The sequence below is a fragment of the Zootermopsis nevadensis genome, unplaced genomic scaffold (assembly GCF_977971745.1).
Source record: "Zootermopsis nevadensis isolate Lab colony 2312 unplaced genomic scaffold, Znev_1.0 Znev_ptg000029l, whole genome shotgun sequence".
Lineage (NCBI taxonomy): Eukaryota > Metazoa > Arthropoda > Insecta > Blattodea > Termopsidae > Zootermopsis > Zootermopsis nevadensis.
This window is the reverse complement of record NW_028259161.1, coordinates 78,719-106,450: the sequence shown is the minus strand read 5'-3', so window position 1 is coordinate 106,450 and position 27,732 is coordinate 78,719. Positions and strand designations below refer to the sequence as shown.

Below are 27,732 nucleotides of genomic sequence, written 5' to 3'. Positions count from 1 at the left end.
TTCCTTTCATATAAATTATTTTGAATATAACCATTCTCTTATTTATAAAATCAAATCAGTTTGACCATGTTCCAGTTCTGTAGTGTACTTTCTTATTTACAGGAGGGGAGGCTGGTTTTGTTCCTAATGCCCTTTTAGTTTTTAAATCAGGAATGAATGCAGGAAATTTTACAAGGTATACATACATTTTGTCATAGATAATTTATTTTCATAGCAGTTAGCGTAGGCCTACATGGTTTTGTGATAGTTTAAGTTGAGATACCAGCATTTTATTACCATCTCATTTCTTCATGTTTTCTTTTCTTTATATCAGATGGCTTGAGCAGAAGCTTATACCTAATCTCCCTCCTAGCTCTGTTATTGTGCCAGACAACACGTCCTATCATAACGTTCAGGATGACAAACCTCCATCATTTAGCAGTAAGACGGACATAATGAAGATTTGGTTGGATGCTACCCAGAAGATTCAGTGAAAGTAAACAACCCCAGATTTCACAAGTTCTCAGCTGACAGCCTTTTGGCAACTGTTTGCCATCCTACTACCCAGAACTAAATCCCACTGAAAAAAATGTGGACAGTGGCTAAAAACCGGGTGGCGACAAACTAAAAAATTCCAATCGCAAGTCGTTCGAAAATTGGCGGAAGAAAAATTCTCCTCCATCACCAAAGAACACTTGGTCAATAACATTGTTGAGGAATTGGTTGTCGACCTTGGGTCACTGGATTCAGACATCAGTTTGGACGGAATGCTACCGCTTTCGTCAGATTCAGAGTGAAGCGGCACTGTGGACCAGAGGTAGGAAAAACCAAACTCATTATTAGAAAAGTGGCCACACTGGTTCCCCTCCACTCGGGCAACCCCTACTACTACTGAACTCCCCTCTCTCTTGACCTCTACACAGTTGCTCTCATAATGTTCCTGTTATGGTTTTCTAAAATATTTACTGCCCAATAAAAAAAATAAGAACTGAATGTAAATTTTTTGCATGTTTAATGAGGAACCCCCCCCCCCCAATTAATGGACAAAATGTCAAAATTATAATTGTCAGAAAAGATAAAATGAGGTTCTATGCTCCACCAGCGACATCCGAGTATCAAAAGCATTTTTTATTCACAGTGCACATCACAGACATATATATATATGCAATACACAATACAAAATCTTAAGTTCCTATAAATGTCTTAATGACCAAATGTGGTTGCTGGGATTTTCATGTTGTTTGAGCAGAAACAGTAATTTAGTGCATAACAAACAGTTTGCCCATTTAAACGTCGTCTAACCCACATTGCAAACGTATTAATGTCCATGTGAGGCATGGTATTGCTTCCTGCAGCACTAAATTTGGTGAAAGGCATTTTCTTGGCAGCAGGTGGCATTATTGAGCGAAACCTTTTCACCTCTAGTTAAGGCCACTTTGGTATCATATTGCTATCTTGGCCTCCTTGCCCCTATGGCGTCACAAGGACACAAGCTTGGGCGGGACTGAATCTGGGCTGGACAGATCAACGCAGCCTGTAGAGTTGCGCTGCTGACTTGAACATGATGGCACAAGAGGTGTAGACACAGGTGTCAGTCCTGTCCCTCCTTCCATGAGGGACTCAAAGTTGAATGGAATCCCAGTAGAGGGGGTTGTGATGGGAATGCCGACCACCTCGGAGACTGCCACGGCAGCCTTGAGGGTGCTGTGCGAGGGCGTGAAGGCTGTGGCCACAGGGAGCGAATTTGGGCGCGATGGCTTTACTCCAGCAGTTGCATCGCTGGCCAAGGCAGGCCTCTTGGGGGCTGTCGGGTGGCTAAGTGGCACCGCTGCAGTGGTGTTCGGATCATCCATTTCCTGCTTCACGCGAATCATCTTATCCTCAAGACCAGATGCTGGATACACAACTGGCTTGACATCTGGGGGAGACTGCGGCCCAGTTGAACCACTGAGCCGGCAACATGCCTTGTGTGCCTCCAGGAGGAACTCGAGCTCCTCTTTCTGAATCTGCAGTTGTTGGATCTCCTGCTGCAGGCCCTGTTTCTTCTCTTCCAGGCCCTCTGTCTCCTGTAACACAGGTAATTTCACCGCCGTCAAATACAAGACTCATTATCATATAAACTAATGAGTTTGCAACCTTCATCATCGGCTATGCATCTGTAACTTTTAATATTTTCCATACCATTTTATTTTGCTTCAGTAATATATCAGTCAATACAACCAAATGCAGAATTACATTGCAATTTTAAACTTCTGTATTATCTTTGATTGGTGCCCTCGTGCCACGTTCCGTCCCTTTTCATACTGGCGGCCAATAAGATCTCATCCATATATATCGAGTATCCGGACCACCTTTAAAACTAAGGCACAGAGAAATGTGCATGAGTGAACAATCTTTGCTGTAGTTGATACTGCTCTTGTTCTACTCTACTCTCTGCCTTGACAAACCAAAACTGGACAGAACCCAACACAATAATATGGCTGCCAAATCACAGCTTTCATCATGTTTGTTACGAAAGGTATTCATGTACTTCTGAAAATACCGACAATGAAATATGGCAAATAGAGCACAGTTGAAGAATTAAGTTATAGTGAAAATATACAATAAGCAACAAACTTAGTACTTTGTGACACTCATCAAACACTGTTGAGCCAAGTACAAGCAGGTATGTCTTATGATCCTGAATCTGAATCAGTTTATAGTCTCACCAGCAACAGGGCATTAGTGTGGTCCATTCTCCTTTTCCTGCATCGTGCTGCCGCCATTTTGTTCCTCTCCCGCCTCACTCTTCTCCTCTCCTCCTCCTCAGGAGATATCTAAAAATAGTTCCTACAATCAGTAACTGCTGCTCATGCAGTGAGGGCAGAAAATGCCCACATACAATGGAATGCAGTGCAAAGTGTCTCTGTGGCACTTACCCCACTGTTCTTAGCTGGTCGCCTACCACCCATATTCCTGCGCGTCGTAGTCATGATTGTTGTCGGTGCTGAAGCTGTAGCCGTAACAGATGAGCGGGTCTGCGCAACTGATGCTATTCCACCTTGCCAACCCTTGTTGTCTACAAGACTCATGTATGTGCTACCTGCAAATAAAACGTTCGTTTAGTTCAACGTTACACTTCTGTTTGCATAAAGTACACTTAGCACTAATTCACATTTAATACCTTGTGTGATAGGCTGCACCACTGGGGGGACAAAGCCAGCCTCGTTCTGGTGAGACTCTACTTCACTCTGAAGTTCGATAAACGTCTGCTCGATGTTGCGCAGCGTTGTTGGTGTCAGGGTTGGTGTTGTTCGTGTTGGAACCCCAGAATTCAGCCCATCTAGTGTCACAAACTGTTAACAGAGAGAACACCGATAAAATAATTTGATAGTGTTACAACGCCATGAGGCGGAACTACAAGCAGTTTCTTCACCTGCTGATACCACAGCTCAGGAGACAGGAAGGTCAAATCCAGTGGCTCCATAATCGATCGTAATTGTGTAGCAAAAGTCGTTCGTTCGTTTTTCGAGGGCACCGCTGCAGCAGGTACACGCACGTCTTGCACCCGACTGGGCACGCTATCACGGTCCAGATTTAACCCGCCGCCGTTTGGCACGGCGCCTAACCGCCCACCCACCTTTCGCTGCTGCGCAGTGAACCGCCGGTACATTCGACAGCAACCGGAAATTCTCGCGGCGCCCCCACACAATTCCTGGAATCCACTTGTTTCAGAAGTCTCAAGAGGAAGATACGTAGCTACGAAATACTGCAATCTCCCACGGCATGAATATAAACTGAATGCGAACTACCTCCTAGATCGCATGCCACATGCAAACGCCAGTGAAGCTCTCAGGTTTCTTATTCAGATATGTACTCTGCATGTATTACCATCATCAAACCAACAATGACATTCTTTTGACGGACTCTCTCGATTTTCTACTATATTCTATATGGAGCCTCTTACCCATATTCCAATCACCATGCAAGCCGTCACAAAGAGCACTGTACTGCTACTTTGGGCGGAGGATTCTCCTATCTTTCACGTGACGATCATGTGACTTGTACAACGTTGCGCAACCGGAAGTTCTGATAAGCGAACAATTCCTGGTACAACACTCTGTTCAACAAATGTCGTCAGGGGCGGGGGGGGGGATGTGTGCACCAGTCGTGGCACCTGTTCAAACACCTGCAAACTACACCGTCCCCCGACAGGAAAAATACGCCAAGGTCGCGCAACACTGGAACACTTAACTGTCAGAAGGAGCCGTGTGAAGCACTAATTTTACACTTACCATCTTCTTGGTAATGTCACTGCTGAAGTCAGAGTACATTGTGTCTGCATCCAAATCTGTGTGGTCCAAAAAAATTGGGCCTAAGGGAACTATTCGAGACATGAAGAAACACTTCTTGTCACTACGCCTTGCACGGAACGACTGTCCGCTCCTCAGGCCCTGCCTTCTATTTTACAAGGCCGTGCTGACGTCATGCTACGTTGCCAGTTCGTGGAACTGACGTGATCGGGAAGGGGTTAAAGTTCTCGGCCCTCGGGCTTGCACTGTATTTGGAAGGTAGAACATTATCTAAAAAACTTAAACAAATGGTAAACTTCCTGGACAAAAATCGCCCATTACTCTCATGAAGGGTGACTGCACGAAGTTTTACGGAAAACATATATGCTTCTCGCATCAAGAATTCTAGGGAAAAACTGCCGCTGTACATTGCTTCCGTACATACACTAAACAAACGATACGATTTTGTCGGCTGTCGTCGGAATGAGTCAGTACGGCACTGTGACGGGTATCCACCTGCACTCTTCACTGTGTTCCCGCACGACTGCATGTTTTTGGAGGTTTACTACCACACCGAATTTAAATGGCCCAGATAAAGTGGCGCTAGCTGAATGACTGCCATGTTGGCAATAATTGGTGGTAGGACTTAAAAAGTGCAAGTCATGCATTACAACGTTCCAACAGAGTTTAAAAGAAATCCGCCAGCATATTCAACAAAGACTGAGGAAATACAGCGTTTCTTGGAAGAAAACTAAAGCAGTGTATGTATCGTGATACGGACAAGCGTGCTTGTCTGTAGGCGTGCGGATCAGCCTTATAAGGTCCGTGCCGGACTAACAACATTGTTTTCGGTCAAGCTGAAGGTGATGTGTGCATACGAGTGCTGCCACTTCGATCGCACATTAGCCTGGGGGACGTAGCCGAGCTTCGGGTGAAAGTCCGTGGCCTATATGTAGGTCAGACTCAAAAAGTTATGTTTTGTCAGCACTAAATACAACCAGACTGACTATCTTTATGTCATCGGTTTGTGGCAAAGTGAAAATAATTAGTGCGGAACGCTTGTCATGTGACGTGCAGCACAGTCGCCATGAGAATGGTGGGGGTGAGTGTGGGATGATTACAAAGGCAGTCAGAGCGTCGGTCTGACCAATCACTACCCGAACACACACAAGAGGCAACTGAGTTGCACCCAACCATTCAAAATTCGCACTTCGTGAAGTGCCTAATTTCCCTCTTCCTTTCAGGTTTAGAAATATATATTTTCGTTTTCCCACTTCGGTCTTCTTGACACCAACGTTTCGGAGGAACATAGTGCCATGAAGATGTAGAAAGTATGCTCTTTGAAGCACTGGCGTCACAACCCAGGCCAACACCGGGAAACCTCAAATCTCAATATTTCCCTTTCTTCGTTCATGCTATAGGTCCTGCCCATATGTTGTGAGGAGACGCCACTAACCGATCGATAGTCTGTGTGGTCTGTACTCACCGCAGTTCGGCTAACGACTTCGCCCGTGTCCTGGCTGCTTTCGCTGTCACTGCTGCTGTTGTGGAACAGCATCTTCGTTGTTGCAAGATTCACCTGCGTGACTCAGAACCTCCACTTGCGGGGAAACCCTCTATCTTTCTGATGTCATGCAGCATTTACAAATAATGCGGTGAGCTCACCCCTCGCGTCACGTGGCATGACGTCAGTCCCGTATCGTTCCGAGAAGACGCGAAAGTTTCCGAACCATGTGGAATGACGCATCGGGGTTGCCCGGAAATGGCAAGAGGAATAATAAAACACGTGAGTCATCAGCTTGGCATCTGCGTTCACCTGAGTTTGTTATCGATCGCAAGGAACAAAACCGCGAATACTGACAGACAAGAGCCACTGCTGCTTACACCCTGCATGTTACAGCGGACTGGATAGCGTGTCGCGCCCGACACCTTGATCAGCGAGCAAAATGTTTCATTGCAGAGAAGCTTGATAGGTCAAAGATCTGTTTTTGCACAGTGGTGAATAGAATTCCCATTGTTCCAGATGTGCAAAGTTTAGCTGAAATGTAAAGGTAGATGTCCTCCTCTATGATACCAAACACTATTCAGGGTGTTGGTAATATTCGTCGTCACCCAGCCTCCTACCCAATGGAATGGGGAATGAGTGGCTGGTTTTCTTAAACCTGGGGAGAAATGAGGATGACCATACATTTTGGTAACAAACTCCAGCTGAAGAAAAATTCTTTTGAACTGACATACAGGTCAAATACTGTAACGTAACTCTTGCATGGTTTATGCAATAAGCAGTATCTCATGAGGACTGCTCATATTCAGAGTAATTCAGTGTTGCATAGGTTCAGTAACTTAAGTTTGATCTCTAGTAGAAGTAAAGACTTTAGTCTGTAAGCTTAATGATCTGCACACAGGTCTGAGGACTGAACCCAGGACCCTCTGACTCAGATTCCAGTGTCTTATCCTGAGACCACTGGGTCCCTTGTTTAAATTATGAAAGGGTTTAGCAGCCTTTGTTATTAGATCTGCAGATTTGAACAGTTTATTAGAACATTTGGTGTGGGCTGGCATGCCAGGCCGTCACCCCAATGGGCAATCCCAAGAGTCAATGTCCTCGTCTGTGTGTCTCATCAGAGGATTGAACCAGACACCTCAGGTCGAGTGTTTGCGCGTCACTCGATTTTGTTAGTACTCGCAAGACTCTTGAACATTTCCGCAATTATGCAAATTCTGTCTGAAAAGGGAACATTGACAGTCACAGTAATGCATCTTACGTGAATGTACAATTGTCTTAATGCTGTAAATATTATTTCTGCGGTTGTGGCTAATACCTGACTCTCGTGGTCTTTGCAGCGGTGAAGGGAAGCCCCAGTCCCGAACAGATATTTCTCTATGGCAAGGAGCGACATTCTGCGCAGGTAAGCAGCGTCTTTATATTTCATGACTGATAATTACTCTGGCTTGCCAAAGCTTTGTACAAGAAGAGATCAGTATCAGAAAGGCGATTCTTGTATGAATCTTCTCAGTATTTTATGTAAATGTAGGGTCGGCGTAATAGTCGAGGAGCTTCCTGAATCTTGTTTTTCCCTTGCATGGCAAGACTTCAGTATCATGTCAAGATGCAGAACATCGATGGCTGTCTTCTTATTTGTAGCGTCATGTAGTCTGGTGGAAGTTTACTGATGTTTCAGAGGTCCTTGCCACCTCCAATCAGGAAACTCTTACCGAACTACATGACGCTACAACCCAGAAGGCAGCCACCTTCGTACTCACTGCCACGAAAACCTCAGATCCGACTTCGTAAAACATCATTTAGAATATGCACAGTCATGTGATGTGCTGTATTGATTGATGACCTAATAAAGGATGCGGAGAGAGGGGAGGGGGGAGAAAATTGGAAGAAAACAAAAGCACACCAGTTCATCTGAACTAATAAAGAATCAGTTTATTTCATGGTTCATGTTTTGCCCCGATACCTTCTGCTTTGCTTATTGGTGTCACGGAAGTGACGCTTCTCACGTCCGACTAAAAGTCGTCTAACAAGCACCTTGTATCGGACTGTTCGCCGTCCGCTGCGGCTCTGGTCACTTTCCGCGAACTCGGCCCGGCCGCTGCCTCCGAGCCGTGCCTCTTAGGACGGCTTATGCGCTTTGGTATGACGCTGACTGGCTTTCTCATATCATCAAATAGATCATCAACATTACCCTGGGGGCTGCTGTCCTCCACTTCTTTGGCACTGCCTTCATGCTGGACTGGTTTGTGACTATTCTTGTTTGTTGCAGCTAGAACAGCAAAACAATAGCAACGATATAATGTAAAATAAATAATAATTAAGAAACAAAATCCGCTCTTTTACTAAATATTATTAGGGCGCTTAAATTGAGGACTGCCAGATAGGTGGAGCGTGTAGCGCACTCAAAATGTTAGTTTCAAAACATCTATGGCTGAGACCAGTTAGAAAATCAAATATTATACTGGGAAGGTAACATTAAAATGGATCTTAAATGCAGTCTGCATCCAACATAACTCGTCCTTACTTCATCTGATATACATACAGCAATGGAATAAGATCAGCTGAAACATAGTTAATGTCGTAGATAACACAGAAGAATCTTGGAAGAAAAATTATATATGGACTCAACAGAAAGATGGAAAGAGTGAATTTTGTTGTAAAAACACAAAAGCTTGAATTTTAAACTCCAACTAACCACAGTAACTGCAACTTTTATTTAGAGTTCATGATGGTAGAAAACAAGCAAACCAATTTCAAAAGTAATAAAAGTGGACGAAGAGTGATCGTACCAGGAAGCCCGTTTTCCAACTGCTGAATGTACTCCTTCTTGCTATTGAGTACTCCCAGAAACTGGCCGAACAGACGCATTTCCATCTCCAGCTTCTGCTTCTTGTACTCCACCAGTTTCTTCATCAAGACAGTCCTCTCTGCACAAGACCAGAGATGCCATTTAATTCCGCCCCTCGGCTCTTCAGCTGCTTATTAAATGCACTGCATTGCTTAATGACCATATAGAAGTCAAATTCCTTGTATGCATTCATCCGTAATTAACCAAAGAAGAGAGAGACCTGTTGTTCATTTTAAAGGCAGATTCTTTTTGGTCATTTAAATGGTAAAGGAGGGGGGAGGGATCAGACTGACGGACCTAAACAGCAATGACATTCCACTAGAATCATGTCCTCAAATTTAAATTACTTTGCATGGGTAATGAGAAATGCATATCAAATTTTGGTTTGAATGCATGAAGGGTAAAAACCACTCAGAGGAACTAAGCATATATGTCAGGATAATATTAAAATGGATCTTGAGGAAACTCGGTGGATGGATGTGGACTGTAGTCATGTTGTCAAGGATAGTGACCCATGGTGGGTCTTTTGAACACGGTAAAGAACTTTGAGGTTACACAAAAGGCTGTCGTGTCTTCAAAAAGGACTGCTACACGAAATTACTTACTAAAGGCCATTCCTCCCCAGTTTCGCTCTTGTGCTGATGCACAGTCTAACTGCAGCAGATTAAGAACTGTAAGAGTATTTATGTACAACCTAAATTAAAAACTTTTCTGATGTAATGTAATCAATAACAGTGTGCAGTGTTCACAAAGTACTTCTGAATTAAAACAAAACATAGTCCCATTACTGATTCAGTATTTATATTGCTTTGATACAGCAGGCATTTCAGTCGTAAATTCTCTGCACATCTCAGACCCAGAATATGTTTTATTACCTGGAAATTATTATGTATAACTGAGAACCAACCCTGTGTTGCTATTATGTTAGTCTCCTGCAGGCTGGTAACTTCTGTCTTGACACTGCAACATTGCTCCAACAATGAATCCAACATCTGTTCTGCTGCTTCATGATATGGAGTCTGTAACATCAGTAGACGAGTGGAGAAAACTGTGTTTATCCACCCATATCACAGGCCACTTAATGGATTTTGATGAAATTTGATATTGGTAGTGTACGTTATAGATTGACAGTGGTGATCCCTTATGATCCAAGTAGTGTTACGCAGAACACTATAACCACATGAAGAGGTCACAGATCATATATTATACATCTGTTTTGTATGGCTCAGTAGGAATTACCTGTTCACATTTAAGCCATTGCTGTTCCAAGTCAAATGCTCCCTTATTTGTTCCAAAATAATGTCACAATCTAGCAAGAAATTGGATGGATGGAGCTCAAGGCTTTCTCCACAGTGCCTACTGTTATATTCCCTCAAGGTCTATTCAAACCAAAGCATTTGCTATTGGTGATGGTTATCATTACCAACAACCCACTGAACAGATGGCTAGAGGGGTACCTGGTTGGTACCTCTTTCTGTGGCTGCAATACACATATCAGGCTTTACCTCTGCCAATTGTATGCATCCATATTTTATCTTGATGTTGGAGAGCTGGTCCAGTTTCTTCCACATGAACTGGCCGTCTTCAACCACGTATGTGAAGTGACTTGCCCCTCCTTGTGTGGACAGAGCGACTTTGGTTTCAGTAATGTAATCTTTAACAGACAGTTGCAGGAGTTGACTCATCTGCTCAGTGTGATCATGTGATGCCTATAATGTACAGCTATATTTTATTGTTTATTGGGGTTGATTATATTGATATTAATCAGTAGTGCTGCCTCAATATAAGATTTCAGAATGAAATGAAAGAAACAGTAAATAGCCTTACATGTCCACTCCATGCAGATGCATTTTGCAGCAACACAACTTTAAAGTTATCAGGCTTCCACTCAACCCTTAACCTGAAATATCCACCTCCCACATATTCTGGCAGTTTGCATACTGTTGTATTCATTTGATTTTGAACTGAAACAGAGTAAAAATACGAAATATGCTGCAATCGTTAATTCTGTTACCAGGGGTAATTAAACATGAATACCTTGTAATGTAACATGAAACAATTTCTGGTATGTAGTCGACTATGAATTCACACAGAAAATGGATAAGTCATGGAATATATCAAGGAACGAATTGTAACACTTACAAATGTTTCGTCCACACAGCACACGGTGTGTGTGTGTATATATATATATATATATATATATATATATATATATATATATATATATATATAAGTTCTTTAGGCAGTAATCTCGATTTTAGACAACTGCAAAACATCTATCAGTTTCATTCAGCACTTGTAGTGAGTTGGTCTGTGATTGTAACCTAAAAGATAAAGCACAATCAATGACGACCAGTGGTATGGTGGTGTTAACTGTGGATGTAATGTTGAACAAAAGGCTCACGTACTGCGAGCTGCGAGGTTTTGAGGAGTGTTGTTGGTAAGAAACGAAGGTAAAAATGAGTGTAAGCGCAGAAATTACGCCTTCAGTTTCGCCGGAAAATGTCGAAGAGGCAGAGAAAATGAAAGAAGAAGCTAATAACTGTTTTAGAAGTATGCTAATCCATATATTTTTAAGTAATTTGGCTATGAATTATTATGCTCATGAGATAGGTAATGCTGTTGAGTTGTAGGTTTTTGATTGTCCCTGTTTAAAAAAAAACTTTCCTGTAAGTCCGGCCAGTGATGTTTAGATCATCCAAACGCAGACGTAGATCATAAGCAGTTGATTTATAGTAGTTTAGTCAAGTTAGGTTATGATCTAATGTTTACAGATTACTAAAGCAATAGAACAGAATTGATTTTATGTACATTTCATAGGCCCAAGCTAAGGATGTAGAACATATCATATTGCAAATACAATACTTGTTTCTTCTACATATATAAATTCCATAGTTGTGACTCTAATTTACAATCAACTACAGTATTGCTGCAAAAATAATTTCACATGCAAGCATTCCCACAATTGCTTACATGTGTTTATAATAGCTGAGAATTTTTGATTGAGGTAAACTATTCTATGGAGTAAGAGTGAGATAGGAGGTCCTTTTTTGTGCTGGCTAAAATTTTTTACATTGTGATTTGGCCTTTTTAGTGGGGACAGGATTATTTGATAGCTCGACCTTTCAAAGAATATTCTGTACCATAGAGTGAGTGAGTGAGTGAGACCCTTCATAAGCCTAAGCCAAGGATGTAGAATGTATCATAATACAAATACAAAGTTTTAACAGCTATTTACATACATATCTGATATAATGCAGTATTACAGTAATGTAATTACATCAAGGAATCATCACCATTATCATATGTATCAATAATAATAAAATATCATAGTACTGAGATGGACTTTTGGAGATGTTCTGCAAGGATGTCGAGACGGGAAAAAATAAGGAATGAAACTAGAGATAGAATGAATGTTCAAAATTCAATTCTTGATTTTATCCAACAAAAGCAATTGGAATGGTATGGACATACAAAAAGGATGACAGAAGAGAGATTAGTGAAGAAGGTCATGGAATGGGTATCGCCTGGAAGAAAGAAAAGAGGACGTCCTCCAAATACCTGGATACAGGGAATTCAATCATTAATGAGGGAGAGAAACATCGAAGAGGATTTGTGGGCAGACAGACAAGAATGAAGAAGAAAAATTAGAACATAAAATGTGAAATATAAAATGTAACAACCTTAGGTACTGGAAAAATGTACAGACATTGTTAAACCGGAAATATGTATATTGTTCAAAGTAAATTATTCTACTCTGTAGAAGGCGTGAGATGAGAGATAATCTTTTAGTGCTGGCTTAAATAGTTTTATGATATGATTTAACATTTTTATGGTAGGAAGAAGATTTTTGAATAATTTAATTCCATTGTAGTAAACTCATTTTTGATATTTGCTGAAGTCAGTATTTGACACATGATGGTTATGTCTGCATCTTGTATTTATATTGTGTACATCTGAATTTGTTTGAAATTTTTCCATGTTGTCTACAACAAATGATGATAATGAAAATAAGAATTCGCTGGCTAGCGGGAGAATATTAAATTTCTTAAATAATTCCCTACAAGAGCCTCTTGTTTCGGTGCCTGCCATTATTCTATTTATCCTCTTTTGAATGTAAAATACTTTTTTCCATCTGTTGAATTTTCCCAGAATATTATACCATGACATAATGGAATGGAAGTAAGCAAAGTAGACTAATTTTAAAGTTTCTATTTCCATGATTAGCGCTGATGTCCTCAGTAAAACATCCTGAACTTAGTTTAGGGATAGTTTATTCAGTATGTGTTATGTATGCTATTGTTTGTATGCCAAGAAATTTAGATGTTCGATTGTTCTATTGTTATACCATGTTCAGATTAACACAAATTTTGTTGTTAATACAAAATTTCATGAAGTTTGTTTTGTCCAAATTTGATGTGAGTTTATTGGCCTTAAGCCACTTGTTCAAGCTAGCAAATACATCATTTATGAAGATTTGGGAACGGTTAATTTCTGGATTTGAAATAGTAATATTAGTGTCATCTGCAAAAAGTATGGGTTTAGACTGAGTGTTAATAATATTCGATTGTATATTAGTGTATAACACAGATTAGTAAAGGAATTTCTACAAATAACACAGGAAAACAGAACAGTTTTCTTAAGAATTTAATTAGATTATTCAATTAAAATACATTACTTTCCTAATGTTGCATGTGAGTGTTTTAATAAAGCAAAAATATTTTGTAACTAGTAGGATTTGGGGTTTTCACAGCAGTGCGTCTGAAGATGGCTGTCTTCTGAGTTGTGCTGTGTAGCCTGGTAGAAGTTTTCTGATGTTTCAGAGGTCCTTGCTGCCTCCACCATCATGATGTATAATGTGCAATTGGTATATATAGGTGTGTGTATGTATGGATGTATCTACTTGGAGGGGCAGGATTCATCATTTTTAAAGATACACTAGTCCAGTGGTTCGCAAACTAGGTGACACATGCCTGATGATATCTGTAGACTTACTTACCTTACAAAATCCATAAAAAGTACGTCAGTGAGCAGTAATTAAACAGTTCAGATATCTTAAGATTAGGCAGTCTTAGAATGCATGTTATTTTTCAAGAAATTGACCCCTTCACACTGTTGGCAGCGTAAATTAAACAGGAACAAACAAATACAAAATGCATGTGTTAAAGCTGTTATTATTACAAACTTCTGTGGTTCGTTAGTAACGCTTAACATAGCAAGATTTTACTGACAACTTGTGTAAAAATGGATTTGTGGCTTATAAAGCAATTTAAAAGTGCCGAAAATGGTTTCAGTTTCTGAAAATGTGAAAAACTGTGCATGGTAAAGCTCTCTTGTCTAATAATACAGTGATGCTACGCATTGAATCAGTGTCAGAAGACATCAAGGAACACCTGCTGACTGGGATTAAATGCAGTCCAAAATTTGGTCTTCAAATTGATGAGTCAATAGATGTTGCAGGATTATATAAGCTACAGATGTTTGTCAGATACTGTTTCAGAGAAAACATCCAGGAAGAGTTCACGTTAAGTACAGAAAATTGCTACCCACATGAACTATAAACATTGTGACCTTCAACTAAAGTTGCATTCTGCACTACAGTCAGGTAGTCAAAGTAGTGAACTTTGTGAAAACTCGCCCATTGAACTCTCGCTTATTTGCAGTTTTGTGTTAAGAAATTCACGCAGACCACAAGTCTCTTCTCTTGCATTTGTAGGTTTGGTGGTTATCAAGGGGTAAGTTCATAAATGATTAGTTGAACTGAAAGAAGTATGCAGATTTTTGTAGGACTCTGGTTCTCCACTGTATTAACACTTTTTGGTTAAGCACTGGCTTGTTCTTATGTCTCATACATTTGATGTGCTCAACAGACCAAACACATCTCTTCATGGTCCAAACGTGCAACTGCTTTTCATCTTTTTTACAAAATGTCAGCATTTATGAAAGTGACAGTACTATGGAAAAGCTTTTGGGAACGTGACACCCTAGAAAGGTTTGTGAGCGCGAGTGAATTCATAGGAAAAAAAGTGATGAAGCATTTGAAAAGATGAAACCTCATGTTCTGACTCTTCTCACTAATCTTGAGAGTTGTGTTAACAATTGCTTTCCAGAACTAACCCTTTAGCAACATGAATGTATCTGAAATGCATTTGCAGTCATGATTGGTGAAAGAATAAATGACCTTTCCATAAATGTCTGGGAATCTCTGATGGAACTTAGCTGTAATTCGTCTTTCAAGATCGAGTTTGAAGCTTTGTATGTTCCTGAATTTTGGATTTACATAAAAAATAATGCTTAGAACTCTTGAACTAGTTGTTGACGTCTTAATACTTTTTGGAACTACAAATCTGTGTAAAAAAAAAGCATTTTCAGCAATGGCAGCATTTAAATTGAAGTACCATAACTGCCCTAAACTTGAAAGTTACTGTTACGATTCAAGTGAGAATGAGTCACCTAGTTTCAAATATGCAGGCCCTCCCATTGTACTGAGTGAGTACTGTCATTTTTACACTTCATCAGTTTCTGTGGTTAGCGTGCGCAAAGATAGCATGATTTCCTTGGGAGGCCATGGGGAAAATCAGTGGTCAGATGTAATGGGAAATAAATACAATATATGTACATTTTTACTTATTAAATACCAAAAATGCTCCCTGTATCCGCGCCTATAATGATTAGTGTAAAACAGTGTGTATTGCATGAAATATCTTTTGTATTTAATTATAGGAATTAGAAAAATAATTGGGAACCACTGCATTAGTTGACGACAGTTTATTCAAATTTATTCAGCGTAATGTGGATTACAAGGCAAGTGTTTGCCATTATTGAGGAACGTTATAACCAAGTTCCTTATTAAAAATAATACGTGTCAGATGTCGTCCGTCAAGATTGATACACTGATGCTCTCGATTCATAACACTTTCCATTATGTGCTATAACGTGGCTAGTGATATAGCATTTTTTTCCTTACAGATTCTGTGTTTGAGATATTGCAGTGTGCCGGATGTATTTGAAACACTTTGCTCTTTAAGGATTCCCATAAAAGAAATCGGAAGCTGACACATTGGGCAATTGGGCTGGCCAAGAAATGTCACCATAGTGGGAAATTATTCATTCTTCAAACACAGTCCTTAAATTGTTGATTGACTGCTGACCAGTAAATATCTGAATAAATTAATGCCATACCACTGACCATGTGACTGTGTGTATTGGAAAGTGTTATGAATTGATTGCATCAATCATGATGGATGACATCTGACAGGTGCTATCTTTAAGTAGCAACTTTGTTATGATGTCCCTCATTAATGGCAAACACTTGTCTTTCAATTCATTTTACTTAAATTAAATTTTCATAAATTGTGGTTGACTGGTGTATCCTTAAATTTACGAATGAACGCTACCTCACCCTGCATATGCTTATACTGTTGTATCATACTGAATATTTTTAGTATAATTTAAAGGCAGAGAAACTCTGGTTGATACTGGCCATGCTGTACCCTCCATCTGTGTGTTGCAGAACAAGATTACAACAAGGCCATTGATCTATACTCAAAGGCAATTGAGCTGAACCCATCTGTTGCTGTTTACTATGGTAATAGGAGCATTGCATACCTGAAAACTGAATGTTTTGGGTATGCCCTGAATGATGCGTCAAAAGCCATCGAACTAGATAAAACATACGTGAAGGGATATTATCGGAGAGCTGGTGCCCACATGTCTTTGGGAAAATTCAAGCTTGCGCTTCGGGACTATGAGGCCGTATGTATTGCTGTTTATTTTAGTCATGGAGTGGTAAGATGAGGATTAAACTCCATGGCCATTTGGCCTAATTAGATTTTGCTATGTTATTGTTAATACTGTGCTTCCTATTCTGCAGGTACCCAGTTAAGATCTCAGTCAGGAGACCAACTGACGTGACCGAATCTGAGTTTTCTCCCTCCCTCTAGAGCAATGATTGAATAGTATATTGAAGTGGACACCATTGCTGTGCATTGAAACACACTTTTTGTATCAGCTGTGCATGTTTGTTGCAGGTGACCAAAGCAAAACCAAATGATGCAGATGCCAAAATTAAATATACGGAATGCAGCAAGATCGTGAAGCAGGTGGCATTTGAGAGAGCGATACGGGTAGATGACACAAAAAGGAGTGTAGCAGACTCCATCAACTTGGAGAACATGGGTAACTGCTGTGAGATAGGTAGACACAAAAAGATGTTGGCATGTGTGCGCACGCACATTTCCATTATTAATATTTGTGCTTCTTTCAGTAATTGAGGATGAGTACAGTGGTCCCATGTTGGAAGATGGGAAGGTGACATTTGCATTCATGCAGCACCTCATGAAGACATACAAGGAGCAGGGAAAGCTTCACCGCAAGTACGCGTACAAGGTAGTCTGTCAGCATCATATTTCTTGTCTCACTCTTTCCAAGCTGCATGTTGATGCCAGGACCCTAGCATTAGTATGTGACCTGTAGCATCTCATTATGCAATGTTATTATTGTCTCCCTTGACCTTTACTATACCCTTATCAATTACCAGTGTATAACTCGGGTAGTCCAAGTTCTTTTTGTGGGTATTAAAATTTACATGCAAACTTTCACAAGAGACTCCTAAGTTTGCAGCCAATTAAGTGGCCATATACGTCTATGAAGTTAACATACAGTGGTCAGAGTACTGGCTGCAGGTATTTAAAATGTTAATTCCAGATCTTTTCCTGAGCATCTTGTTTCCTTAAAGTAAAGGACCAACAACTACCCATTGGATTCTGTGTTATTTTTTGTTTCATCCTCAACATATTACAGTGTGGAGTAATTCTTTTGTCTTGATGAAGCCATTTGCATTCTCCTCCACCCCCAAACTGTTTTCCCTCTTCAACCTGTAGGGCATCCAGACTTGACAAAAACTACGTATCTTATTGGCTGTTCCTTCCAGGTTTATTATTTCTGTTTTCCCACAGTGGGCTGTAACATATTTGGTTGTAATGACATTTCTGCAGCTGAAGATGGACAAATTCATGTCCCATTCATCCAGTTTAGTTGTCTCTTTGTTAGTCAGCAATCACACATGATGAACAAGCCCCCTTTCCCATTCTGTAGTTACTTGTAGCACTACCAGATACAGTTGCTTGGATCATTGTAATTTAACCATGTTTCATTTAGGAAAATCACTGAAGAGGATCATTCTGTGTCTAGAATCTATGAATTTTCCTTAAGGATGCAATTCTGGCAGTCATGATGTCACATTCCCCTCTCTTTTATTGTTTTATATATTTGTCGCCCTCGGTGGACTAGCGGTTAGCGCGCTCGCCACTGGACCCAAGGTTCACGGGTTCAGTCCCGGCCGAGGTCGATGGATTTTTGAGGGTGATAAAAATCCATAGCACAACTTCTTTTGGAGAGGAAGTAAAGCCGGCGTAAAAGAACCTTACGAGCATGAACGAGATGTTTCTCACCGAAGTCTCCTGATTCACTGCTAGATGGCTCTGGCAGTCAATTCAGGATTGAGTAGTAATTGTGCAGAGTCAGTGGGCTGGTCACTCGCTACTCACAAATGCACACTTCAAAAGACCAAGAAACCTCCGAGAAAGGGGGAAGTCATGGCCCGAAAACGGGCTGTATATGTGATGCTATAGGAAGAAATTTAAAAGGGAAAACTATTTTAGAAACAACTAAAATTCCAAAAGGTAGTGGCATTTCCAGTTATTTGATGGGAGTAAAGTGTGTGTAGTAAAGAAGTAGGATATAACAAAGATTGGTTGTGTGGAAATTAAATTTGTAATGTCGGTCAAGGGACGTATAAGAATTGGCGGAATTAGAAATTATTAAAGTGAAGAGAATTATAAATATATTCAGTAGATATTGCACAGTGGTTAGAACATGCCCTAAGAATGCATGGCTGAGACGCTGAAGATTGTTTGTATCAGTTATAGGCTTGTTACGTACAGACTTCTTTGGGACCAGAATGGTGCCACTGCTCGTGCCCAAATTCTTCCTACTTTGCTCTTCAGCAAACCACAAACATCTGCCAGTACATTTCTGTATTGACAATATAACTTCTCTGATGTTGACACAATCTTGTATTTGTTTAAAGAAGTTGTGTACATCATATATTGCTATATTTGTTTGACTCTGTGTATTGTGGCTCATAAAAGACATTTGTTTAATGTAAGTGATGAAATAAAGTATTGTAATATTTAATTAACAGAACAAAGAGATGTACCAGTGTGAATGAACAGGTGAATCTTGCATGTACTTAAGAAAGGCAGTGTCCTTGACTTGCTCCATACTATAATGTAATTGTGCTTCTGGATGGTGTTTGTTATGTTTCTTTGTAGGGTTTTACCTTGAGGATTTTGATGACATTATTACAGTGGTTCGGGCAGTTTGGAATGAACGCTTTTACCACTTCAATTAATCTAAAATGACAAAGCAAAATATGTCAACAAGAGAATGTTTCCAGAATGCTGACTGTTTTCTGTCATTTCAGATCCTACTGGATGTAAAGCAGCTGTTCATGTCACAACCATCCTTAGTTGAAATTACAGTTCCTGATGACAGTAAATTTACTATTTGTGGTGACATACATGGACAGTTCTATGATCTCATGAATATTTTTGATCTGAATGGCCTGCCGTCACCAAGCAATCCATATGTATCCTTTTTTGATTACCGTCATTGCAAGACTCAGTCTGACTGCAGCAGAGAACATTGTGGATAAGCTGTTAGCTCTTCTGCTTCATGTGTTCACCTGGATACTGGCTATCCTGACTGAGGTTCTTCATAGTTTTCCTCAGTGCCTCCCAGTAAATACTGGGATAGTACTTTAAATTAAGCCATGACTGCTTCCTTCCACATCCTTTCCTATATTATTCACTAAAAGTCCCATGATTTTACATTGCATAGTCAGAGCTACTGACAGCATTTTTTTAAACAATAAAGAAATGTGTACAAGTAAAATAACTACAGTTTTCTTGTTGTTGCTGTCAGCTGTTCTTTCAAAACAAGTGACTGTATGATGTGAATTTGTTTTTTAAATTTTTCTAGTCCCCTGTTTATCTGTTACTGGTTATGCAGATGCTGTAATCCCTGCTTCTTGGCTTGGCGGTTCATGATCATTCCTTATTCAAAGTCGTATAATGTTCACAGACATGATGAATAGGAACACTTTTCCTTAATGAGTCAACAGCTGTTCAATGGTGATTTTGTAGACCGTGGATCATTTTCAGTTGAATGTATTTTCACATTATTTGGATTCAAACTTCTATACCCAGAACATTTCTTCATGTCTCGGGGTAAGAGCCGTACTGTTCATGGTGTGCTTGCTTGTATGTTACTGACTCTGATAGATCAGTGATTACGGCAGCCTGATAATGACGCGTGATTTCTCTTTGGTGTGGACCCCATGTGAAACTCTTCTTGAGAATGGTGTATTTATCAGAACTGCCTGTGCATTTTCATTTTGTTGCACAAGTTCATGATAGTTTCCTGTGAATAATCTCCACTAGTAAATATTCTTGCTAATTGAAAACTTTGCTTCATTGTCATGTTTGTAAGTTTGTCATAAAAGTGTTTTGAAGAAAATTATCCAACTTTGTTCAAAATTTCACATTCCTAGCTGGGGTTACCCATTCATATTACCATATAATAAAAAGCCAAGAAGAAGTTTCACATGATCATCTCAGTTTTACACATTCTGCAAGAAATGGTGTTACCAAAAGTTAGTAACAAAGTTTGATTCTTTTTGGTACTTTAGCACACAAACTTTGGGACCATATAGTAAATGACTAGTGTTCTACCATTGTTGCAAAAGAACATGTGTGCATGCAGTAAGTGAGCATATTTCATGAAAAAGGAAAGTGGTCTAAAGAGGAGAACATCAGTGAGGAGTGCATGATCTCCAAATGGGTTATTTGCAATTCCCCATGCTTCCTTGATACTAATGTTCATTTATTGTAGATATAAATGCACATTATAACACTGATCAGGCTGTATACATTCATGCACCATATAACAAATTGAAATGGAATTTATGGATCTTGGTGCATGATAAAGTTTAATTTGGGCTTCATGTAAAGTAGCGGCTGTAATTGACAGCTTTTACTGTGGATGCCATATTTCATCAAAATTCATCATACATTTCTGGGGATGAATCATTGACATGGATAAACAGATATTACCTTTACATTGTGTGTTCATTTTATATACATCATAACGAAGAATGCATAAAATATAAACTGAAAATAAAGTGTAAGTTTTGTTGGCAGGCAACCATGAGAGCCAGACTATGAACCAGATGTATGGGTTTGAAGGTGAGGTGAAGGCAAAGTACACTGCTCAGATGTCTGAACTCTTCACTGAAGTGTACAACTGGCTACCGCTGGCCCACTGCCTCAATGGCAAAGTCCTGGTCAGTATGTTCAGATGCACGTGCTTTCTTGAATAAGTGTTAATTTGTATGTCATAGTGACAAGACTTGTGTGCCATCAGGTGATGCATGGGGGGCTGTTCTCCAGGGATGATGTCACGCTGGATGAGATCAGTAAGATTGACAGGAACAGGCAACCACCAGAGGAAGGTAAGTGGTTTTGTTTGGGGTCAGCACAGCCTGAACAATTAACTATCTGAAGGCTGAATAATTCATACATTTTGTTGACAACGTCACAGCTAGGGTTTGTCGATTTTTAAAAGTCGGGTTTAAAAACTTTTTTTTTTGTTTTGATAAATTTGTAAAATTCGAAAACCGGTTTTAGATACTAGAATTAATATGTAAAAATTAATTAATTAAAAACGTTAACATTTTGAATTGAAATCGCCTCGGGCACAAGCATATTGTAGTAAAACTAATGTTCATGAGTCAGGCTGAAATTAGTTCCAAATTATTAAATGCTTTAGAAGTACGAATTCAAGAAAGAAGACAATTTGGATTGCTACATTTGCAAAATCCACAAAACATTTCAACAAAGAAATCTAGTGTATTTCCACTAGCTTCGAAACTCGATATTATTAAGTTACCTGGACAAATATTGTCTAGAATATATCCAAATTCTTGTATGGAAACAGATTCCGATGATGAATATATCGGAGACGGACAAACCATTAATCAGGGCAATGCTCTAAAAGAAGCCATGGAAAAATCAATTCATAGGTTTCCTGAGGAACCTGAAGAAATAATATCAAATCCGAAGACACTGAAGGCCGAATTTCCAGTATTTGAGGCAACCAATAAAAGAACAAAGAATTTAGATTTGTTATTTGATGCCCTGAAAACGATAAAAGCAAGTTCAGTAGCCAGTGAGAGAGTATTTCCTATTTCAGGCAATTTTGTATCTAGAATAAGAACAAGATTAAGTAATCGTTCACTGGATATTTTATGTTTTTTGAAATCATATTTCCTGAAGAAAAATACTGTATAAAATAAAAAATTATAATTTATATTTTGTACGGATTTTAGTTATTTTATTTGGTTTTGTATGTAGTATATTTTAGTTTGTTCTATTTTTGTAGTTCCATAAATATTAAGTAAACTGAATTTTTTTTAAATAAGTATAAATATTGTTTTAGTTTTTTTTAAAAAATCGAAAACCTGTTTTTTTGGAAATACTGGGATTCGAAAATCGGTTTTTTCAAAAGTCGGTTTTTTATAAACCCTAGTCACAGCGTACTTGTTACTGATCTGCCTGCCAAGAGATTCCTTCACCTGTCTTGTTTTAAGACCTCCCATTGTAACCATTGTGATATAACTACAAGCAGACCTTTCAAATGGTATTTGATGCAGGCAGTTCAAAAGTATCCATAATGTAGTTATTAAAATTACAAACCAATACAGAGCCCACAAGTGCTTCATTTTTCAGTTTAGTCCCCGTGCAGCATTATACAAGCTATGTATGCACTGCCTGCTTTGGTTCATGGTTGCAGGCATAATGACAGCCACTTAAAGTGTTCTTTGATGGGTTCAAACAGATGATAGTTTGGTGGGGCAGGGTCAGAGCTCTGTATCATATGTTCTAGAACCTCAGAGCACTGCAGTTGAAGTATTTGAACAAAATATATGTGAAATAATTACATTATCAGTCGGTGTGTACCTGGTGGTCTCACAGGAGGACATTGTTGTTTTGAATGCTCTCTCTCTCTGTTAAACAGTGCTTAATAAACAAATGACCTTTCTTGTCAGGAAATGGCACTTACGAATATTTTGAAATTATCATGGGTACCCAAAAACACCCTTCCAAGGATACCAGGGTCCCCACAGGCATACTATTGCCAATCCCTGCTGTACAAAGATGAGGCGCCATAGCAGAGTGGGTGCGGCATTGATTCTTGATGAGTATTTCGTTGTAGGGCTGATGTGTGAACTCCTGTGGTCAGACCCTCAGCCGCAGGTCGGACGTGCACCTAGTAAACGTGGTGTTGGTGTTCAGTTTGGTCCTGACGTCACCAAGAAATTTCTAGAACTGAATGGTCTGGATTATGTGATAAGAAGTCATGAGGTGAAGAATGATGGCTATGAAGTGGCTCATGATGGGAAATGCATCACGGTGTTCTCTGCTCCAAACTACTGGTGAGTGCAAGCCATCACACCAGTTATTCCTGTAATCAGTTTTGACCTCTGATGGTATAAGTATTACCTTGTAGGGAAGGTGGCTGTCTTCTGGTCTGGTAGAAGTTCACCAATGTTACAGAGGTCCTTGCTGCCTACATCATCAGGGCCTGCCTTGCCTCATTGCTGTGATGATTGAGCAGCAAGGACCTCTGAAACATTGGTGAACTCTTACGAGACTTCGTGCAGCTACAGCCCAGAAGACAGCCATCTTTGTACTCACTGCCAGATCCTACTACCTCATAGGAGTTTGATTGGCCCTAGGGACATGCTCATTACTGCTTCCCGTCCCTTATTAACCGAAGTTCACAATTTGCTTCTTTCCTTGAATATGATTTATTATTTGAGATTTTAGGTTATCGTGGCAGCGAAGATTATGATGTTCTCGGTTTTGATGCCATATACATTTCTTGGCAGATGCTACTTTCAGAAAAACTGAAGATGGAAACAGGATGTTTCTCCAAAATGTCGGCATCTGCTGATGAGTGTACATGGCACCAATATGCAGAACATGATGATTATTTATTAAACTGAGGAAATCTGATTAATCAAACACGTAGCATGCTTGGGGAAGTAAAAATTACACACAGAATTAGTTGGAAACCTGATACAAATCTTGGGACTCATAGATATTATTAAAACAGATCATGCAAGAGGTGTTTGAAGATATAATCTGGGTTGATGGGGTCCACTGAGAGGCACTGTAGAATACAGTGATGAATGCTTGGGAGGTCTAACAGGAGACTAACTGTTTTTGGTTCAAGGAACAGTCAGCTAAAACTCGACAGCTGCTCTGTGGAGGTTAAGCAGGTTATGCCTATTTAAAATTAGAATTCATTATAGAAAGAAGTTATTGTGAAGGGTGTCATATGATGATGATGATACTTCTGTTACAGCGATACGATGGGCAACAAGGGATCATTCATTGTGTTGAAAGGCAAGGATATGCAACCCCATTACACAACATACGAAGCAGTGGTAAGTTCACGACGTTAGGCCACTGTGTGTCATACCAGTCGATGGAATTCTGAACTAGTAGTTTTTAAGCGTTTGAATCATGTGGCTTGATGTGTTTTCTCACACAATGCAGAATGTGAAATTTTGTTGCAGTCACTTCACTTGATCCATCTAATGATATCCTGACCTTCCCAGTTTCTGTTGTAATGTATCCTGTAAGATTTAGTTTTCCTTTCCAGCCAACAACTTTTATTCATTTATATTAATATTTATTACACCAAATGTAAATTGACCCTCCTAGGATCATTATCAGTGGTTCGATATAGCTTATAAATGGCTGTGCCATCCATCACTTAAGATTAACCTTGTTAGAAACCTAGTTATATGAATAAAAATGTTTTCTACATTCCCTGCCACCACATCAAAATATAATTAAACAACTTGGCATTTAAGCACAGTTTGTTAGGGCCCTGTTCTGAAATAGCTACTTATATTGGATTCATTGTGATTTCATTCCCCGTGAAAGGAACTCAATCTAAAACTACTGGCAGCTTTGTTCCCAAATTCTCACCTTCCCTGAAGCACAAAAACCTCACTTCTGAGGAAAGAAAAATTGAATGTGACGTTGGGTAGTTGGTCATTTAGAGCCTTGCATGGAAGGACCTGTTCACTTTAATATATTGTTAAGTATTACTGTGTAAAGACGTTGTGTGTTGTGTTACAGCCTCATCCAAATGTGAAACCCATGGCTTATGCAAATTCACTGCTCAGTCTTATATGCTAGTACACATATATTGCAGACGCTTATTTTAATATGAGCTCGACTGACGACATGTACATGAAGACGGCTGTGATCCACTTGCGAGCTTAGACATAAGTGCTGAAACACTGGAGGAGCCATTCTGCTTCAGGATGTGTTTTATACTTTTTTATTGTTCATTTAATCCTCAGGTTTTGTAAGCGTGATGAATTGTGTACAGAGAGTGCTCGTTTAGTTCAGTGCATTTACAATTATGTTCTCTTTTGAAACTTGTTCCACATAGAATGAACAAGACATTCCTTCACCTAATTACCTGAGTGAACGAGGACTGACTATGGGGTGAAGGTTTTGTAATGTATATTGGCATAATGATTTTAATACTATTGCAAACCACAGCCCAGATAATAGGCCACAACAAAAACTTATGTTTTGGTCAGCATGTCAAACACCTGATCAACGAGGTTGTCCCTGTTGCTCTTGGCGACCTGAAACATATGATAAATCCTTGCTTTCAAAACAAGTACCTTTTAGATTGAAGTGATGCTACTTTAAGTGAAATGAAGATTTCTGTCTTCTGGGTTGTTGTGCTGTGTAGTCTGGTCGATGTTAACCAACGTTTCAGAGGTCATACTGCCTCCGTCATCAGGGCAATGATATTCATGGAGGCAGTATGACCTCCGAAACGTCGGTAAACATCTACCATATTACACGGCACAACAACCCAGAAGACGGAAATTTTCATACTGTGAGAACCTCAAGTCTTACATTTAAGTGAAATGTTTGTACAGTACATGAAATATTAGAGTAACTACATTTTCAGTGTACAAAATATATTTCTTGCCTCTTTGGGTTTCATACATAACGTAATTTATACAGTGCAATGGGCGTGTGCAAAATTTCAAATCGAGGCAGGACATTTTCTCATACTTCAAAAAAAATTAATTTCGTATTTTAGTTTTTTTATAAACAATAAAAAACATTATGAAGCCTGAAGGCTCGTTGTGATGTTCAAGAAAACCTACCATTGCATCTTTTTTCTGAGCCAGCACCTACTTTCAGTTATGTGTATGGTCACCTAACCTAACCTAACCTATCTGATCTCTCAGCTGCTGTAAGTATACTATTAAAGTTGAAAGCAAACAGTGGGAAATCAGACCTAATTAAGTCCATGGGAAGATTACGCTTGTTCATCCAATCAGAAGACTGCATTTGGTCTACTATGTTAATACACGTCTGTAATTGGAGTGATTCGTTAAAAACCAGAGAACTTCATGAAGGGCTCATAGTGTTGAAGTACATCGCTGCTTGTGAACTTACCACAAGAACAAGGGTGTTGGGGCTTTGGCTTAGACTTTTAGTGAAGGGTGCAGGCTTCACTGGAATGGTTGCCAGTATTGTAATGGAAGGATTGCTGAATGCTTTCTTCACTTCCTGCTTGAACCGATCACTCATTAACTCCATACGACCAATCTCATCCAGCACCAAGATGCCTCCCATGTGTGCCTGGAAGACATGATCTTAAATCCAAAGATTTTAATGCTGAAATAGATTTACAGAGGAAAACCATCCCAAAGTACAATAACATGTACAAAGAAACCAGCTGTGTTGACAGAAAAACAGTCTGGAACTTAAAATGTCCACCATTATAACTGATGATGTCAATATAACCTTGTACGCAAACTTCACCAGCTTTCAGTCACTATACTGTGGGTCCTCAGAATATGGCATTGTGGGTAGAAGCTCGTAACGTGAACATTTATAATTATTCACTGATGCTGTGACATGTTGGGTCAGAATTAACCAGAATACTGATAACTGCAGAAAGGTTCATCACAAAACATTTAATTTGAAGACTGAAGACCAAAATCTACAATTTTACAACTGATATAGGGAAAGTAAAAAATATACTTGAAAGAGATTATTTGTGTGTAAAAAAAAAAATCTGGCTGCAGGATTAGAATGAGTTCATCACACACTGATAACAAGACAAACCTGTGTTGAAAACACTGGCAGAGCAAATGATTCAAATGACTTCAGTGTTACTCCATACTGCCCAACTACATGGTGTGATTCTTCTCTGGAGCTAGCCTGCCTGCAACAGTGCAACAAGACAAATTAATCCATAGTCCTGTAACCTCTTACTATCAGATGAAATTAAACACTTACAACAATCTAGCAAGGGTCCCTCGTTTTCCATCCAGAGTGACAACATCAAAGCCAACACGTGTTCCACCACTTCGTAACTCTTCAGTGAAAAATCCGCTTGAAGAAATGCCTGCATTTTGTAGCAAGTTGCACACTTTCTGCACCAGTGTTGTTTTGCCTATACCTGAAAGACCCAAATTCATTAAATAATGGACAACTTTACAGTTCAGTTCACTTCTTTTGAAAATATTTTGTCGAAGAATACAACTATCAAGAATTTAACGATGGTTGACTATATTATGGCCTGTAAGAAAATAACGGTAATCATATTAAGTTAAAAGGAAGCTGTTTGTGCTGGGAAAGTTTACTTTAATATTTTGGCCAAAATCTTATAAAATGTTAATAATGTCCAAATAAAACATTTACATGAAATGTAATACATATGAATTTCCTCTCCGGGAAACGCTATATGCTTCAGCGGAATACCTGGTGGACCAGTCAAAAATATATGTCGTTTGGCATTTGCCACTGTAGTACCCATTGTATACAGTATTCAGCACATTATAATTCACGATTTCTTCTGTAACAGCCTCTGTTCGAGACGTAACATTGGAACCACCTATGTCCCATAGTTGGTATCCCCTGCCCTTTGCAGTACCATCTTCAAAATTT

At 39.5% G+C, this 27,732-nt stretch overlaps 4 protein-coding genes across 12 annotated transcripts; 1 reads left to right on the top strand and 3 right to left on the bottom strand.

The window, feature by feature from the left end:
• Positions 1-1,086: 1,086 nt before the first annotated feature.
• kay (transcription factor kayak) lies at positions 1,087-5,888 on the bottom strand. 4 transcript variants are annotated; one of them, XM_087358181.1, is made up of 5 exons: positions 5,737-5,888; positions 3,143-3,314; positions 2,898-3,061; positions 2,688-2,795; positions 1,087-2,045 (listed from the first exon to the last, which is right to left on the bottom strand). In XM_087358181.1, exons 1-5 carry the CDS (start codon positions 5,806-5,808, stop codon positions 1,458-1,460), a joined length of 1,104 nt encoding a protein of 367 aa, XP_087214307.1. In that variant the 5' UTR covers positions 5,809-5,888; the 3' UTR covers positions 1,087-1,457. The 4 variants fall into 4 exon arrangements, with proteins under 4 accessions (XP_087214307.1, XP_087214306.1, XP_087214308.1 ...); XM_087358180.1 differs by lacking the exon at positions 5,737-5,888 and adding an exon at positions 4,254-4,411; XM_087358182.1 differs by lacking the exon at positions 5,737-5,888 and adding an exon at positions 3,926-3,948.
• Positions 5,889-7,660: 1,772 nt separating this feature from the next.
• Positions 7,661-10,777, bottom strand: LOC110837903 (uncharacterized). 5 transcript variants are annotated; one of them, XM_022080541.2, is made up of 6 exons: positions 10,745-10,777; positions 10,430-10,566; positions 10,108-10,311; positions 9,510-9,621; positions 8,544-8,681; positions 7,661-8,023 (listed from the first exon to the last, which is right to left on the bottom strand). In XM_022080541.2, exons 2-6 carry the CDS (start codon positions 10,553-10,555, stop codon positions 7,767-7,769), a joined length of 837 nt encoding a protein of 278 aa, XP_021936233.1. In that variant the 5' UTR covers positions 10,556-10,566; positions 10,745-10,777; the 3' UTR covers positions 7,661-7,766. The 5 variants fall into 5 exon arrangements, with proteins under 5 accessions (XP_021936233.1, XP_087214309.1, XP_021936234.1 ...); XM_087358183.1 differs by having other exon boundaries at positions 10,108-10,256; XM_022080542.2 differs by lacking the exon at positions 10,745-10,777 and adding an exon at positions 10,640-10,713.
• A 119-nt stretch (positions 10,778-10,896) lies between these two features.
• Positions 10,897-25,908, top strand: PpD3 (protein phosphatase D3). The gene is made up of 11 exons (XM_022080525.2): positions 10,897-11,155; positions 16,116-16,357; positions 16,633-16,780; positions 16,869-16,990; positions 19,089-19,253; positions 19,788-19,893; positions 20,866-21,008; positions 21,089-21,176; positions 22,940-23,159; positions 24,095-24,176; positions 24,880-25,908. The coding sequence occupies exons 1-11, from the start codon at positions 11,062-11,064 to the stop codon at positions 24,937-24,939; spliced, it is 1,470 nt and encodes a 489-aa protein (XP_021936217.1). The 5' UTR covers positions 10,897-11,061; the 3' UTR covers positions 24,940-25,908.
• On the bottom strand, positions 25,069-27,732 carry LOC110837904 (cancer-related nucleoside-triphosphatase homolog). 2 transcript variants are annotated; one of them, XM_022080546.2, is made up of 5 exons: positions 27,487-27,732; positions 27,082-27,244; positions 26,908-27,007; positions 26,233-26,418; positions 25,069-25,400 (listed from the first exon to the last, which is right to left on the bottom strand). In XM_022080546.2, the coding sequence occupies exons 1-5, from the start codon at positions 27,599-27,601 to the stop codon at positions 25,338-25,340; spliced, it is 627 nt and encodes a 208-aa protein (XP_021936238.1). In that variant the 5' UTR covers positions 27,602-27,732; the 3' UTR covers positions 25,069-25,337. The 2 variants fall into 2 exon arrangements, with proteins under 2 accessions (XP_021936238.1, XP_021936239.1); XM_022080547.2 differs by having other exon boundaries at positions 27,547-27,724.

Coding starts and splice junctions, on each gene's coding strand:
- LOC110837903 (XM_022080541.2), bottom strand. CDS start 10,555: ATGAATACAACAGTATGCAAACTGCCAGAATATGTGGGAGGTGGATAT. Junction 10,312..10,429: donor CATCTGCATGGAGTGGACAT/GTAAGGCTATTT, acceptor TGTACATTATAG/GCATCACATGATCACACTGA. Junction 8,024..8,543: donor GTTGGAAAACGGGCTTCCTG/GTACGATCACTC, acceptor TTGCTGTTCTAG/CTGCAACAAACAAGAATAGT.
- LOC110837904 (XM_022080546.2), bottom strand. CDS start 27,601: ATGGGTACTACAGTGGCAAATGCCAAACGACATATATTTTTGACTGGT. Junction 27,008..27,081: donor GGGACCCTTGCTAGATTGTT/GTAAGTGTTTAA, acceptor GCACTGTTGCAG/GCAGGCTAGCTCCAGAGAAG. Junction 26,419..26,907: donor TGCCAGTGTTTTCAACACAG/GTTTGTCTTGTT, acceptor CATGTCTTCCAG/GCACACATGGGAGGCATCTT.
- kay (XM_087358180.1), bottom strand. CDS start 4,355: ATGTCTCGAATAGTTCCCTTAGGCCCAATTTTTTTGGACCACACAGAT. Junction 3,062..3,142: donor GGTGCAGCCTATCACACAAG/GTATTAAATGTG, acceptor TTTTATTTGCAG/GTAGCACATACATGAGTCTT. Junction 2,046..2,687: donor ACACTAATGCCCTGTTGCTG/GTGAGACTATAA, acceptor CCTGTGTTACAG/GAGACAGAGGGCCTGGAAGA.
- PpD3 (XM_022080525.2), top strand. CDS start 11,062: ATGAGTGTAAGCGCAGAAATTACGCCTTCAGTTTCGCCGGAAAATGTC. Junction 19,894..20,865: donor ACATTTCTTCATGTCTCGGG/GTAAGAGCCGTA, acceptor TTTTGTTGGCAG/GCAACCATGAGAGCCAGACT. Junction 21,009..21,088: donor GCCTCAATGGCAAAGTCCTG/GTCAGTATGTTC, acceptor GTGTGCCATCAG/GTGATGCATGGGGGGCTGTT.